Source organism: Haemorhous mexicanus, chromosome 24 (genome assembly GCF_027477595.1).
Source record: "Haemorhous mexicanus isolate bHaeMex1 chromosome 24, bHaeMex1.pri, whole genome shotgun sequence".
Classification (NCBI taxonomy): Eukaryota; Metazoa; Chordata; class Aves; order Passeriformes; family Fringillidae; genus Haemorhous; species Haemorhous mexicanus.
This window is the reverse complement of record NC_082364.1, coordinates 5,335,613-5,351,352: the sequence shown is the minus strand read 5'-3', so window position 1 is coordinate 5,351,352 and position 15,740 is coordinate 5,335,613. Positions and strand designations below refer to the sequence as shown.

General features: G+C 51.2%; 2 protein-coding genes and 1 long non-coding RNA gene across 4 annotated transcripts in view; 2 read left to right on the top strand and 1 right to left on the bottom strand.

Annotated features, from left to right (window-relative positions):
* Positions 1-4,817, top strand: part of POU2F3 (POU class 2 homeobox 3) — a 54,980-nt gene extending 50,163 nt beyond the window's left edge. Inside the window, 3 exon segments of the mRNA XM_059867215.1 lie at positions 1,729-1,795; positions 2,942-3,074; positions 4,211-4,817. Coding sequence (XP_059723198.1) covers positions 1,729-1,795; positions 2,942-3,074; positions 4,211-4,250 — 240 coding nt within the window. The 3' untranslated portion in view covers positions 4,251-4,817.
* A 921-nt stretch (positions 4,818-5,738) lies between these two features.
* LOC132338059 (uncharacterized) lies at positions 5,739-7,636 on the bottom strand. Its single transcript, XR_009489348.1, has 3 exons — positions 7,389-7,636; positions 6,893-6,971; positions 5,739-6,794 (listed from the first exon to the last, which is right to left on the bottom strand). It is a non-coding gene; the product is annotated as an uncharacterized LOC132338059 (long non-coding RNA).
* A 111-nt stretch (positions 7,637-7,747) lies between these two features.
* LOC132338077 (TLC domain-containing protein 5-like) lies at positions 7,748-10,809 on the top strand. 2 transcript variants are annotated; one of them, XM_059867244.1, is made up of 3 exons: positions 7,748-7,823; positions 8,136-8,332; positions 8,919-10,809. In XM_059867244.1, exons 2-3 carry the CDS (start codon positions 8,137-8,139, stop codon positions 9,419-9,421), a joined length of 699 nt encoding a protein of 232 aa, XP_059723227.1. In that variant the 5' UTR covers positions 7,748-7,823; position 8,136; the 3' UTR covers positions 9,422-10,809. The 2 variants fall into 2 exon arrangements, with proteins under 2 accessions (XP_059723227.1, XP_059723226.1); XM_059867243.1 differs by having other exon boundaries at positions 7,770-7,823; positions 8,133-8,332.
* Positions 10,810-15,740: the final 4,931 nt, after the last annotated feature.

The window sequence follows — 15,740 nt, the reverse complement described above, 5'->3', positions numbered from 1 at the left end:
TTCAGCCACCGGAGTGGAATCTCACCCAGAACATTTCTTCTTATTCCATCCATTGAAAACAATCAGCTAAATGATAACAATTCATTAAGTGATAATTCTGTTTATTGAAAACACTGGAAAGAAAAGTTTCCTAGGAGGAATTGATTAGTTTAATTGTGGGATAATTTAGTCAAATCATGATCCCAAAGCTTTTCCCTTGAGATTGATGAAGGAAATCTTTCCCAATTGATGGGGGATGAGGATTGCATACACTGATTTCAATTTAGCTGCATTTAAGAGTTGCTTGGTGCCTTTGCCATTTAAAAGTGGCAGCAGCCTCCTCACTGCATAAGAGATAAAATTTCAGAAATTCAAGATAAAATTCAGGTTCTGCAGCTCCAACAGGAGTGGGAGGCAGAATGTGAATTTTATCTTGAAATCTCCTGGCTTTTGGAATCCTCCATCAGAAGGCAGGAAAACATCAGGGGAAGTTTGGTCCCCAAAAAAAACATCTGGATTCCCAGAGCAGGAGCTTGGGTGAATTATTCCCCTGAGCCTGCTGTTCCTGAACAAAGTGCTGCCTTCAGGATAAATGCTGATTCGGATGCAGCTCCCAAATTGCCCATTGTCACCTGAGAATCAAGCTCCCTGAAGGAGATTGGGATTTTTTGGTGCCCAGAACCAGAGGGGGCTGGGAAGTTTCAGGCTGAGAAGGCCCAGGCTGAGAGCAAGACAGTGGCTATGACAAGTTTATCTCGAGACTTCCAGAAAATGAGATCATTTCAGGCTTTTCCACAGCTGATCCATGAGTTCAGATGGATGAGGGGGCTGTCAGGCACGTGCAACACTAATTCTGCTTTCTTCCCATGGCCTTGGAGATATTTATGAGATAATATAACGATGATATATAATGATAGAGACATACAATATTGTATATAATAATGCATATAAATACAATAGTAACTAAATATATAGTTATATAGATATAGAACAGATATAGATGATATAGATGATATACATGTAGATGATGTAGATGATGTAGATGATGTAGATGATGTATGATATAAATGATAGATGATATAGATGATATAGATGATATAGATGATATAGATGATGATATAGATGATATAGATATGATATAGAGATGATATAGATGATATAGATATGATATAGATAGATATGGATTATATAGATGATATAAATATGGATGATATAGATAGATATAGATGATATACATATAGATGATATGGATGATATAGATATGGATTATATAGATGATATAAATATGGATGATATAGATGATATAGATGATATAGATATAGATGATATAGATATAGATGAGATAGATATAGATGAGATAGATATAGATGAGATAGATATAGATGAGATAGATATAGATGAGATAGATAGATATAGATGATATAGATAGATATAGATGATATAGATGATATAGATATAGATGATATAGATAGATATAGATATAGATGATATAGATAGATATAGATATAGATGATATAGATATAGATAGATATAGATATAGATGATATAGGTAGATATAGATATAGATGATATAGATATAGATATTTCCTTGGATATGGGACTGGTGTTTCTACCCTGGCACATGACTGGAAATACCCAGGAGAGCCCCAGCTGTGGGTGGTGGTCCCTGGGAGCCAGCACACTCCAGGGGGCTGGGAAAGGAGTGGCTGGGTGTGATTTCTCCCTCTCAGTGCCTCTGTTCCTGTGCAGGTCTCTACCTCAGGCTCCTTGGGGCCCCTCTCCGTCAATCCAGTGCACAGCACCATGCCTGGGACTGGTGAGCCTTGGGAACCTCCCTTCCCTCCTTGCTCTGCCCTCTTCTCCCCAACTCCTCCATTTCTGGGTCACGTTTGCAGGACAATCTCCACCAGAGCCTTGGCTTTGCCCAGGGACTGTGGCCCCACACAGCTGGGAGAGAACACTGGGCAAAAGAACAATTCCACATAACCCTGGGCTGGGGGGTTCAGGTTTGGGAGCCAGGCACAACTGGAGCCAGATAAAGGGGGGGTTAGAGTCAGATCTCCTTGGAGAGCTGAGATTCCCAGATACAGGAGCAGGGGACATTCCTGGGTATCTTCCCCAGGGCAGGGAATCAGGGGGGTCAGATAAAGGGGGGGGGTTAGAGTCAGATCTCTAGGGGTGGAGACCAGATAAAGGATAAAGGGTGGAGACCAGAAATTCCCAGCTATAGGAGCAGGGGACATTCCTGGGGTACCCCATGTTCCCCAGGGCAGGGAATTGGGGGGGTCAGATAAAGGGGGGGTTAGAGTCAGATCTCCTTGGAGAGCTGAGATTCCCAGATACAGGAGCAGGGGACATTCCTGGGTATCTTCCCCAGGGCAGGGAATTGGGGGGGTCAGATAAAGGGGGGGTTAGAGTCAGATCTCTAGGGGTGGAGACCAGATAAAGGATAAAGGGTGGAGACCAGAAATTCCCAGCTATAGGAGCAGGGGACATTCCTGGGGTCCCCCACCTTCCCCAGGGCAGGGAATCAGAGTAGCTAAATAAAAGGGTGGGTCAGTGTCAGATCTCCTTGGAAACCAGAAATTCCCAGCCATAAGAGCAGGGGACATTCCTGGGGTCCCCCATGTTCCCCAGGGCAGGGAATCAGAGCCAGATGAAGGATGGGTCAGTGTCAGATCTCCTTGGAAACCAGAAATTCCCCTCTATAGGAGCAGGGGACATTCCTGGGGTCCCCCATGTTCCCCAGGGCAGGGAATCAGAGCCAGATGAAGGATGGGTCAGTGTCAGATCTCCTTGGAAACCAGAAATTCCCCTCTATAGGAGCAGGGGACATTCCTGGGTCCCCCCATGTTCCCCAGGGCAGGGAATCAGAGGAGCCACGGGGTGGGTGCAGGGGTGGGGTGGGGATGTTTGGGCAGCAGGAGGAGATGCCAGGCTCACTGTGCTCTGTCCCTTGCAGTGACATCCTCGTGCTCCCCAGGGAACTCCAGCAGGCCCTCGTCCCCTGGCAGTGCCCTCCATGCCAGCAGCCCTGGCACAGCCCAGAGCAACTCCAAAGCTGCCATGAACTCTTCTGGCTTCAACTCTTCAGGGTAAGGCAGAAAAAGCCACAAAAAACCCCAAACCAAGCCAGGGCATCAGGGAAAAACCCTGGGATCTCCAGGAAGAACAGGAAAACCCTCAGGGATTCCAGCAGTGTGGAGTGCTCCTGTGTGAGGCTTCACCTGTGACCTCTCAGGGACAGGGTGGGAGTGTTGGGGTGTCCTGTGCAGGGACAGAAGTTGGATTTGGTGATATCTGAGCTAGATACTTGAATTTGAACGAGATATCTCAATTAGAAGAGAAAGTGTTGCCAAATGAGTTGGATTGTGGGCTAGACCCAAGCTGTAAAATATGGGTTTGAATCCAGAGTTTAAATGCTAGAAAGTGTCCCATTCCTGCCTTCATACAAGTTCTATTAATTTGTGTCTCTTAGCAGAATAAAAAAAAATACTGCTTCTTGTGAAAGCTGTCAGAGTCTGACCCAAATGTTCAGGCTTCAGAGTTTGATCCAACAGGTTGGAAAAATAGGTTCTGTGCAAAATGCAATGCCAGGTTTAAATGTACCAAAGGTTTGAAAGTTTTTGTGGGGAAAAAAAGAAAAAAAGGTGGGTCCCTTCCAGCTCAGGATATTCTGGGGTTCTCAGGAGTGTCAGGATGTGATTTTGTGATTTCTGCACTCTCACTTGCTGCAGGATGTGCTGACCAAGGTCAGGTTGTGTGGGGGTGTTCTCAGGGGTCCCAGGATGAGGGAAGAGATGGGAATCCTGACTCCATGTTTCAGAAGGCTGATTTATTATTTTATGATATAGATTATATTAAAAGAAAATTATATATTAGAACTTACTAATAGACTAGAAGAAAGGATTTCAGCAGAAGGCTGGCAAGGAATAGAAAGGAATGATAAAATCTTGTGGCTGCTCACAGCCTCGACACAGGTGGCTGTCATTGGTCATCGAGTAAAAACTATTCACATGCTGGGTGAAATTGTTTTCCATTCAATGGAATGGAAACATTTCTCCAAATCACATTCCAAAGCAGCAAAGCATGGAGAGGCAGAAGCTCCTCAGGAGGAAAGATCCTGGCAAAAGGGATTTTTCATAAAATATGTCTGTGACAAGGTTGAGAGGGAAATCAGGATGGTTTTTACCCCGAGGTGAAACTTTTTATTGTTCTGTGCTGCCACCAGCTCCTGGTACCGATGGAACCAGCCCACCTACCTCCACTGAGAGCTCGAGCAGCGAGGGCAGGAGCAGCTCTGCCTCCATCCCGGCCGAGCCGCGCTCGGCGCCTTCCAGCGCCTTCCACCGCCGGCCGCGCCAGGACCCCCCGGCACGGGGCTGTGCAGGGACTCAAACTGCAGCCCAGCCCTTCCCCAGCCCCCCTGTGACACTGTCCCTCGGCCCCAGCCCCCCACGGTGGCACTGTCCCCTTGGCCAAGCCCCCACGGTGGCACTGTCCCTGCAGTCCTTGGCTGTCCTCGCATGGCTCCTCCGCTTGCAGCTCCGCATCCTCCCGGGCAGGGCTCCTGTGCAGGACTCTCCTCTCTCTCTGTCTCTGTCCCCATCCCGTCCCAGAGGTCCCCAAAAGGAAGGAGGGTCCCTCCTGCTGTTCCTGTCACGCACAGCCCCCAAACTGAGCCGAGGTTTGAGTTCATTTCACCGCAGCCCCGTGGCTGGGTGGGAGCCTTGGTTTGCCCCGGGCTCCCCTTCCACTTGCTTTGCTCCTGCTCCCTTTCTAAAGGTGCTTTTTGTTTTTTTTCTTCCTTTTTTTTTTAATAAAGTATTTTAGAGCTATCTTATTTTTTCCTTTAAAAAAAAAAAACCAACCAACCAACCAAAAAAAAAAAAATTGTCTTTTGCAAAACTTGTGTCCAGGTCTTGTTATTGCTGGAAACTTTGGGGGAAATTGTGATTTGTGTTGATTTACACAAAGAATGGGATGAAAAGGAGTCTTGACCTTCTCTTTTTTATTTTTTTTCTCTTTTTTGGGTTTTAATAACAAGCTGTTATTGAGATGCCTAAATTCCTGTAAGGAATTTATTTTCTGTTCTGTGTTTTTGTGTTCACATAATATTGCTTGAGGTTGGTGTGTGCAAGTGCTTGAGAATTCCATAAGATTCCAAAGGAGAAGACAATTTTCACAGCCTATCCCCAGGAAAATCATGGTTACAATTCCACTCTTGTCTCCTTTATTTTTAATTAATTTTGGCTGATATGGACATTTAAGATTAGCAGAGAAGGACAAATTCAAACACCATTCTGAACCTTTGGGCCACTCTCTCTTATTTTACTTCCTGCATGACCTTGGATAGGCAATGGTGATGAAAATCCAATTTCCTTCTCCCAGAGCTCAATTTGTGCCAAACAGCAGAATTTAGGGAATGATGAACCTCCCAGCTGATTCTCCTGCTACCCATCACCCAGGATGTTTATTAACCCAAAGCTCAGCACAGCTGTAGTTTCCAGCTTGTTTCTACTGTGAAAATCTCCAATTATTTCACAGATTATCAGCAATTATTTCAACAGTGACCTCTGATTGTCTTCATAACCTCAGCCTGCATGCTTTAGCCAGGAATTCCTGAATTAACTCCTGGGAGCTGAGCTGTAATTTGTATTTTGCCTTCAGAGTCAAGTGCCTTGGTCCAGGCTCACAGAGGTTTGTGAGCCCCTTGGTCAAAAGGGATCAAAAATAAAGTTTAAATCAGCTATTTCCAATAATCTCTTTACAATTTACTGTACAACCACATGCTCTTAGAGCCTTGAGAAGATACATTAAAATCCAATTTTGGCTTCTCTTCCAAACCATTCCATTTGGTTCTCAGGAATTCCTCCAAGCCATTTGCTCCCACCTGTGTGAATTTTGGAATAATGTTCCTGAAAACTGGCAGGGAAACCACCAATGTGTTAAAAGCTGAACAGCAGCACCTGCACGTGAATATTTCCGCTGAGATCAAGGCCAAGCTGTGCCAGACATTGTGCAAAAACATCCTGAGGGTTCCTCTCCTCCCCAAAGTTTATAAACACAAGGACAGATCCCTGGGATTTATTGACAAACTGGCCCCGAGTGGGAAAACAAACACCAGCAGTTTGTTTGCTCCACAGAAAGCTGCAGCTGGAAGGGGAAGAGCTTCGTTCCCCTGGCACCCAGGAATGCTTCCAGCCTCGCAGGAGAGCATCTGAGGGATTCCAAATCAACAGAGCAGGAAATTCCAGCTTTCCAGGAGCAGGAGTCACCTCCCACGGCCACGGGCAACAATGCAGGGAGCAACTGCTCCCTGTGGGAACTCGGTGACCTCCTGAGCTGAGCTGTGCCTGCCCCTCTCCAGGGAGAGCTGCTGGGCCACCAGCAGCTGGGCTACCTCATAAATTGACATTTAGCACTTCCCAAGTTCAAGCAAGGCTGGGGGAGAACTGGAAAATGAACAAATTGTTGTTGGTATTTAATTCATTTTTCGTTCATTCATTTCTTTCCTCCTCTGATTTCCACCTGTGAGGAGAGGGAGTGCAAGCTGGGGGAATATTCCTTGTCCTTCCCAGGTTTCCCTGTCACCTGAAGGGAGATTTTGAGCATTTTCCAGTGCCCAAATGATGTCACCGAGGTCCCTCATCACTCCTGATGCTCACAGCCTCGGGATTTCCAGCTCTGGTAGAACTGGAATGGATCCTAACTGTCCAATAACACATTTTAGCTTAAATTCAGGCTCAGCTTCACAGATGCTCAAACTGCAGTGGGGCCCTCTTCCTCTGTGCTGGGGCTCCTGCTTCAAAATGCTAGAAAAAGAGACAAAAATCAGCAAGTTTTAGCTCAAATATGAGAGCAACCTGTAATCTACTACCCAATTAAAAGGATATTTGAGTGTTTAACTCACAGGAGCATCCTGTGGAGTGCAGCACACACAGCAGATCTCTTGTGCTCTCAGTGGTTTCACTCCCAGTGCAGAGCTCTGGCTGCAGAGGAAATTGAGATTGTTTGGGGGACACAGTATCAGATTTTAAAGCAAACTGACTCAGGGGTGACACAGTGCTGACACCCAGCTGGCTGGCAGGGCTTGGAAGAAGCACAGCCCTGTCCTGGTTACTCACTCCTAGCCATGAGCTTGGCCCCAGCTCAGCTCCTGGCTCGCTCATCCTGTTCTGCACGTTCTGTGTCAGCTCTCCCTGAGCACCGAGTGTCCAGCACCACCCCCAGCCCGTCCCGAACCCTCTGAGCCCTCCCGCCTCAGCCTCCCCTCCCTGCAGCCCGCACAAAGGCGCTCCCTGCACCCCCAGCGGGGAGAAAGACTGGAAGAAGACTCCAGGACACTCGGCAAAACAATAGGAAAAAAAAAAAGAAAAGGAAGAAAAGAAGATAAAGAGCACCAGCACCTCCCATCCAGCCTGATCCAGCTTCATTCTCCATCACCAGGGAGGAAAACGCCAAGCCAAAATAAAGTCTGGGCGCCCTCCGGGACGGCTCCAGCCGGGCGGGCCGGGGCTGGGCGGAGGTACCGAGCGCCTGTTCCCGCTTCCCCCGCCCCGTTCCCCTTCCCTGCCCGCCCTGCCCCGGCTCTGGCCCTGCCCCGGGGCTCGCAGCTCCGCTCGGCGCATCCCGGTCCGCCCCCGGGGCAGGTGAGCGGGGCTGAGCCAGCGGGGATGCGGCGGGGGCCGGGCCGAGCTGGGCCGGGCTGGGCCGGGCTGGGCAGGGCTGGGAAGGGCAGGGCAGGGCAGGGACGATAAAAAGCTCCAGGAGCAGCAGCACCGCCTCCCCGCCCGGGCAGCCCCAGCCGGGCGCAGGTCCCGGGCGCGCAGAGCCGCAGCGGGGTGAGGATTTGGGGGTCTCGGGTACCCCACCCCCGTGCCGGGAGGGGGATGGGGAGGGGGTCTGGTCCCAGCCGGTAGCAGAGGCTCTTCGGCAGCGGGAGGGTTGGGGTTGTGGTTTTCCCGTTGGGGGATTCGGAAGAGGTGCTCACGGCAGGGGAATCGGGTTTGTTCTGCTCGTTCCGGTTTTTGTGGGGTTTTTCCCCACCCTGTCCGGGATTTCCGTGGATGTGCCGGGATGGATATGGATGGATATGGAGGGTGGCCGGGATGAGCACGGCTCTCTGAGGGGCTCTGTCCTTCCGTGTCCAGCAGGATGGTTCCCATCGTCCTGGAGGTGACCTGCAGCTTTGTGGCCTGGCTGTGTCTCTACAGCTGCTTGTGCCGCTGGAACAGGCAGCGTTCCTGCAAGTGGAGCTGCCGCCTGGTGACCCTCCTGCACGGGCTCATTGTCACCTGCCTCTCTGGCTATGTCATGTTCCTGGATGGCCCCTGGCCTCTGACCCACGCAGGTATGTTTGGAATCTCACCCTCACCTGTGCTCACCTGTCGCAGGTGGAGGTAGGGGCTGATCTCTCCCCTTACAGCTGTGTGTTAGGAGCCAGATTTTGTTTATTCTGCTGCTTCTTTTTCCACCACTTCTCACTGTTCATCCTTTTGCTATTTTTTTTTTTTTTTGGCTTGTCCATGTACAAATTGGAAGTTTCCAGGTTGGCAGGTTGAATTTATTGCAGCATCAGGTGTAGCAAGGTGTGGAGACTAAAGTGCTTTCACATCTTGAAGGGTCTATAATAACCCCTGAAATTCAGCTGCAGGGTTTTGCTGTTTGGTTTAGCTCGTTAAATCTCAGATAGTGCTGCTGATGGAGGTCTGGCTTTTCCAAAAGTTGGAAGGAGAAGGGAAACAGCAGCGGGGTGGGATGGGTGTGCTGGGCAGGCTGGGGTGTGAAGGGGAAGCAGAACCGAATGTCCCTAATTCCTGGCACTTGGATAAGGCTGAAAATTCAGGAGGAGAGAAGCACAATCGACCTGTACTGATCTGTAAAGCAGAAAAGCCCCTTAAATAAAACCCCAGGCTCATGCACATCTTCCATTCCAGGTTCACCAAACACCCCTCTCCAGATCCACGTGCTGTCCCTGACCTTGGGCTACTTCATCTTTGACCTGGGCTGGTGCCTGTACTTCCAGACCGAGGGGGACCTGATGCTGCTCCACCACACCCTGAGCATCTGTGGCATGATCCTGGTGCTGGGGCTGGGCAAATCCGCCACGGAGGTGAACGCCGTGGTGTTTGTCAGTGAAATCACCAACCCCCTGCTCCAGACCCGCTGGTTCCTGAGGGAAATGGGCTCCTACCACACTTCCCTGGGGAAACTGGTGGATTTCCTCTTCGTGCTGCTCTTCCTGGTGCTGCGGATCGGGGCGGGAGCGTGGATCATGTACGGCATGGTGACATCCCCTGAGCCCAACTGGCTCCTCAAGGCCGGGGGCCTGGCCATGTACGTGGTGTCCTTGGGGTTCATGGTTGAAATTTGTCGCTTTGTGAGGAGGAAATTGTGGGAAAAAGCACCTTCCCTGCAGGCACAGTCTCTTCAGGAGTAGGAGTGGAAACTTCTTGGCTGCTCGTTGATGGGTTGTGGAGGATGTTCCCCTGGGTTTGGGGCCTGCCTGCTGGAGCTTGTTCCTGTGAAAAGAGCTCCTCAAATGACACGGAATTGACTTTCTGCTGCCCCTGGAGGAGATGGATCGGTGCTAGGAACACGGAAAGCTGAGAGAAGAGGGATTGGAGTGGAGACTGAGGAGCCTGGCACTGATTCCCTGAGTTCTCCAGCAATGCCAGAGATGATCAATCTGCAACCAATAATTGCACAGTTTGTATGTTCTGTCCTCATTTCCAATGCAGAGTAGAGAAAAACATGAAAAAATCCCATTTTCCTGCCAGTGGGACTGGGTAAGGGGAGTGACCTGGCAAAGCCTCACCCTCCTGAATAATCCTGGATTTGGACAATGTGCTTGGCTAAATGCTCGAGTGAAAGACTCTGAACAAGGCTGAAGTGCTTGCAGGGGTGTAGTGGAGTTGTCCTTTGAGTGTGAAGTGATGGTACTCAAGGTGAGGCAATGTTTTACCTCCTTGTTTTTAATGACACATTTCCTTTACTCCTTTTTTAACACTTCCATTGGGTGCTGATCTCAGGGCAGAGGGATTTCTCTGGGACTGACTCAGGCCCTGGCAAACAAGAGTCAGGAATTAGATTGTGCCAATAAACTCTGTGAGCAGGTGCTGGCCTGGGCTGGGATTGCTTAAGAAGAATATTCAGGATTTTTGTGGGAGAGGGAGGGTAGTGAAGAGCCCCCCTGGATGCTCTTTCTGTTCTTGGGTTGGCTCATTTGCAAACCCCTTAAGCTGAATTCATGGCTAATGAGTCAAAAATGTGACAATTTCCAGGGGTGACAGGAATGTTTAGGCAGATCTGGGTGTGACATCTGCTCCACACCAGCAGGTCTCGGAGCATGGAACAGTTCTCTCGTTTTCTTTACCTCTCAGAATCGTGTTCTGACCTTTTCCCTGGGGTTTTAATGTGAATTTCCCTCTGTTCAAGGCCACAGTTCAGATTTAGCCTCCTCCAAAAGCCTCACTGAGAGCTGAGAAGCAAATGCAGAGGTGAGGGAGGGGAGCAGTGGGGATGCAGCTCCTCCACTGCCTTTATCTCACTGAATTTGGCTCTGTTCAGGGCAGATACCAGCCTGTGGCTGGGGCTCCTCGAGGTGTCTGGAGAGATTAAAAAATAACCTGAAATAACCTCATTTTGGGCACATCAACTGAAGGCATTGCAGCTGTGAACCCGGGCAAGTTCCTGGGAATGTTTTTGGGAAAGCAGGAGCCAGAGTGGCCTCCTGAGGTGTGGGCACCTGCCAGGCTCTGTGTTCTTCCAAAAACTCCTCTGAGTCACAGAACTTCTAATAAAAACATGTTCTCTTTTGACAAAGAACCGATGGCTGTGGTGTTCCTTTGTTCTGGGTCTGGAGGAGGCAGCTGCAGCGAGGGCTGAGGCCAAGGGGCTTGAGGGAAGGCTGAGGATGCCAAAGTCACTGGAGCATTCCCTTTGTGCAGCTGAGGAAATGAGCCCAGGCTGAGCCAGGAGCCCTGGAGGTCAGGCTGGGGCTGTGAGGCTCAGCTGGAGCTCAGGTTTGTGAGCAGGGCACCCACAGCCTGCTTTGCCAAGGAATCAGTGCTGCAGAGAGATTAGGAGCCCCCAGACTGAGGGGTTTGCTCCTGCTGGACACAAGAACCACTTAAATCCTGGCCATGGCCTCCTCCACCCCAGGCTGCTTTTGTTTTTTCTCTGCCTCTCTGGTTTCACTGGGGCAATGCCCACTTTGAAGGGTTGCAGGGTAACTTGTCTCTGGTTTGTTTAGAGAAGCAAAAGCATGAGAACATCTTGGGGGTTATAAAATGTCCCAAGTCCCCCCTGAGTGGCTGGTTCTGGTTGTTTCTGCTCCTGCTGGGCCAGGACTCTGCTGTGTGGAGTGGAGGAGAACCAGGACTGGCTTCAAGTGAGGAAAACCTCTTCCTTTAGCTGGGGGACAGTACTGGAGAGCATCCCAGGGCACCCAGACTGCTTGTGCAACCAGAGTTACCTGGGGAGGTTTGGTGTAAAGGAAGTGCCCTCAGGTTCTCATCTGCCAAATCTCACCCAAGGATAGGTTTACTGCTGAACTCTCTAATGTGATGCTAGAAAATCACCCAGCTCCACCAGCCCACTGCATTTCTTATTTCAAAGAATGTGATTTTTCATGGAGGTTCCTGCTTTTGATCTGTCAAATACCCCTGAGGGCTTGTGCAGCCACCAGAGCTGAGCTTTAGTAACGGCCTGTTGAACTCCCAGGTTTCCAGCTCTTGTTTGTTCCCACTTTAATTGTGGACAAGGAGTTTCCCAGTGTGGGTAAGATAATAAATACATTCTGTGATGCTTTTCAGAGCTGTGGGCTCTGGTTAGAACAGCTCCAGGAGGGCTGGGGAGGCTGTGGCTGTACTGAACGAGGCAGCAGTGAGCAAACAGCTGTCTGCAGAGGCTCCTGCCCTGTTCTGCTGAATTCTGTTCATCTGCAGGCCAAACGAGCCAGTGCAGCCCATGGAAATGGCTGACTCTGCACAAAGCAAACAGGAAAATTGGTGTATAAAGCTGCACCTCACTTCTGGTACAGTCCACAGGGAGATGATTTCACTGCTGCCTTGCAGCTCACCATACAAAGTTTACCAAAAACAAACCTCCACAATTTCTGTGTGTCCCACCTCCTGCATGGAATGATGTGTACCTTGTAAGGACTCTGAGTGCTCCTCTGTGAACACCTCTGCTTTTCTTCCTGGCTGCTCACGGAATCCCACAGTGGTTTGGGTTGGAAGGGACCTTAAAGATCATCTCATCTCATCCCAAAAATCCCCTGCTTCTATCCCAGGTTGCTCCAATCCCCATCCACCCTGGCCTGGGACACTTCCAGGGCAGGCACAGCTTCTCTGGGAATTCCATCCCTGCTCCTCACCACCCTCACAGCCAAGAATTTTATTTCCCTAGTATTCCACCTACCCATGCTCCTAGTGTGAAAACATCAGCCCTAGAATCTCCTGTCTGTCCACACTTTTCTTTGTCCTTAAAGCAGCTCCAGCTCAGGTGTTCCTGAGGCTACTGGAGGGCCAGCAAGGGTGGAGGGAGGCAAGGTGAGACCTCAGATTTGTCAGAGAGGCAAATGCACTACTAATGCTCACCAGGATGTGCTGGAATAGCAGGAGGACGAGCATTTTGTAGCAGTAGGAACCTGCACCTGGCCTGAACTGGAAAAGTAAGATCTGTATCTTGGTGAGCACCCAGCTGAGAGCACTAATTATGAGTGCTGGAAGAGGCAGGTCAAGGCACTCCCACCCTGGGCATTTCAAAAGGTAAAACTTGATGGGATGAAGGAAAAAACCAAACCCCACGTTTCTGGGTGTGAGATGTTGTTTGGGCTGTAACTCATGAAAGGTGGAGGAACTTTTGTAGCTGCTTTAGGTGTCCTGCTCAAACCCTGAGCTTGGGATGTGGGAAGCAGCAGAGGGAATGAGGAGTGCTGAATGCCTGCCCTGAGAAGAAACTGCTGGGCTTGGGAGCTGCTGCATGAGCAGGGGATGGAGGGGATGTGCAGGGCAGGGTGTGAGCTCTCCCGGCCTGCTGCACAGCTCTGCTCTGGGTGACAAAACCCCTCGGGGGATGTCACCTTGGACCTGCTGCTGCTCTGAGGGCTTCTCTGTGAACATCTCTGCTGCTCTTTTCTTGCTGGCTGCTCACAGAATCCCAGCTTTGTAACTGCTGCATGAGCAGGGGCTGGAGGGGATGTGCAGGGCAGGGTGTGAGCTCTCCCGGCCTGCTGTGGCTGCACAGCTCTGCTCTGGCTGACAAAACCCCTCGGGGGATGTTTTTCACATCTCTGTTTTTCTTCCTGGCTGTTCATACAATCCCAGAATGGTTTGGGTTGGAGGGGACCTTAAAGATCATCTTATTCCAGAAATCTCCTGCTTCCCCTGGATCCCAAAATTCCCAGGGTGTGGAGACATATCTTTTTCATGAGTAGGAGTGGAAAAGACCTCAGTATTTTTACAACTCGTTCCTCTTTCCACAGCCTTCTCCAGCTGGTCAATCCCTTTTGTCACATCAGCATTCTCCCTTCCTTCTCTGCTCGGAGTCTGGACCTGGAGCACCAGGAGGTGAATGGCGACGCCTGCCCTGACACAGCCCGGAGCTCTGCAGAAGGTCTGCTCACCGCGCCGAGGAGGGCAAACGCTGGGTGTGCTCCGTGCCCGTATCTCTGCGGCACACACGGGGCCATTGCAGCGGGGGGGCGGGTGTGGCACTGCTTTCTGTGTCCCCGGGCTGCCACCGTGCTCCTGGAGGTGTGCCCCGTGGGGACACGAGCTGGTGTGGCAGCTGGGCTGAACGGGGGAAGGGTCTGGAGGGGCCACAGGAGGAGAGGCTGAGGGCACCTGGCTGGTTTCACCTTTGGGTTCTGCAGCTTCCTCACGGGGGGAGCTGATCTCTGTGAGCAGGGACAGGCTGGAGCTGTGCCAGCAGAGATTTCGGTTGGATATCGGGAAAAGAGGGTGCTGGGCACTGCCCAGGCTCCCCAGGAAAGGGTCACGGCCCCAAGAGCCCCAGGAGCTTTGGGACACGGCTCTGAGGCACAGGCTGGGATTGCCGGGGTGCAGGAGCAGGAGCTGGGCTCACGATCCTGGTGGATCCCTTCCAGCTCGGGGCATCCCAGGACGCAGCAGGGAGGGCAGGGATGTGCGGGTTCCCAGGGATGCGCCCCTTCCCCGGGGGTGTGTGCGCCCCTTCCCGGGGACGTGCGCCCCTTCCCCGGGGGTGTGCGAGTTCCCAGGGATGCGCCCCTTCCCCGGGGGTGTGTGCGCCCCTTCCCGGGGACGTGCGCCCCTTCCCCGGGGTGTGCGGGTTCCCGGGGATGTGCGCCCCTTCCCAGGGATGTGTGCCCCTTCTCAGGGATGTGCGGGTTCCAGGGATGTGCGCCCCTTTCCAGGGATGTGCGCCCCTTCCCGGGGATGTGCGTCCCTTCCCAGGGATGTGCGGGTTCCAGGGATGTGCGCCCCTTCCCGGGGATGTGCACCCCTTCTTAGGGATGTGCGCCCCTTCCCAGGGATGTGCGCCCCTTCCCAGGGGTGTGCGGGTTCCCAGGGATGTGCGCCCCTTCCCAGGGATGTGCGCCCCTTCCCAGGGATGTGCGTCCCTTCCCAGGGATGTGCGGGTTCCAGGGATGTGCGGGTTCCAGGGATGTGCGCCTCTTCCCAGGGATGCTCTGCGGGGCCGCGGGTCGCCTTTCCTGCCATCCTGCCGTCCCTATTCCCTCCTCCCATCCCTCCTCCTCCTCCTCCTCATCCCCATCCCTGCCGTCCCTCCTCCCGGCCGCCAGGCGCCCCTCGGCCGCCGCCGCTCGCTCCGTGATCCGGGGCGGCTCCGGCAGCGCGGCCCGGCAGGTGGGTGCTGGGGAAGGGTCCTGTCGCTGTCCCCGTCGCTGTCCCCGTCCCCAGGGGACGCGGGAGCGGCTGTGCGATGGGGCCGGGGCCGCTGCATGCCGCGGGATGCGGAGGACGGGCCGGGTGTGCGCAGGCGGTGCCCGCGGCTGCGGTTCGTGCTGTCGGTACGGTCCGTGAGCTCCTCCATCTTCCCGCTCGGACTGAAAAAAATGTGGATAACGGGATAACGGTGCTTTGCTGGAGCTGCCCGTACGGGTTTTAATCGTTTTCGGGGTGTTCTGCACACCGGGTTTTGAAGCGTGTGTGTTTATTGTAGAGGCTGCTTTCATTCGGGGCCTTATTGCCACCGGTGATACAAATTATAACATAATATCTATTTATGTTATAATAGATATATTATCTCTCTAATAGATATTATAGATATTATCGAATCTATTATTATGTATAGACACATAATAATATGAGATAATACAAAATAATATACAGGGAAATACGTCATTTTATATATGATTGCATGTTGCTTGTTAATTTATTGTGTATGTGTATGTTACATAGAATTATTTGTTATTTATTATTATTTATTATTTATTCATTGTTCTGTAATTATTGCTGCTTTTAAAATTATATTTGCCTTCCTAGTGTCAATCCCTTTTGTCAGATCAGAATTCTCCCTTCCTTATCTGCTCTGAGTCTGGACCTGGAGCACCAGGGGTGTGAATGAAATGCCTGCTCAGAGCAGTAAATCCCATCCCTATTTCATCTCTCCACGTTCCCAAGGCCCATTAAAACGTAATGGTTTTGTTTACCCATCCTGCAGTCATGCCTGGGAATGCTCCAACAGGCCAGACAGGAAGGTTGGGCTTGGCAGCTCTGACTCCTCACCCCGTGGAGTCCCTCTGGTGC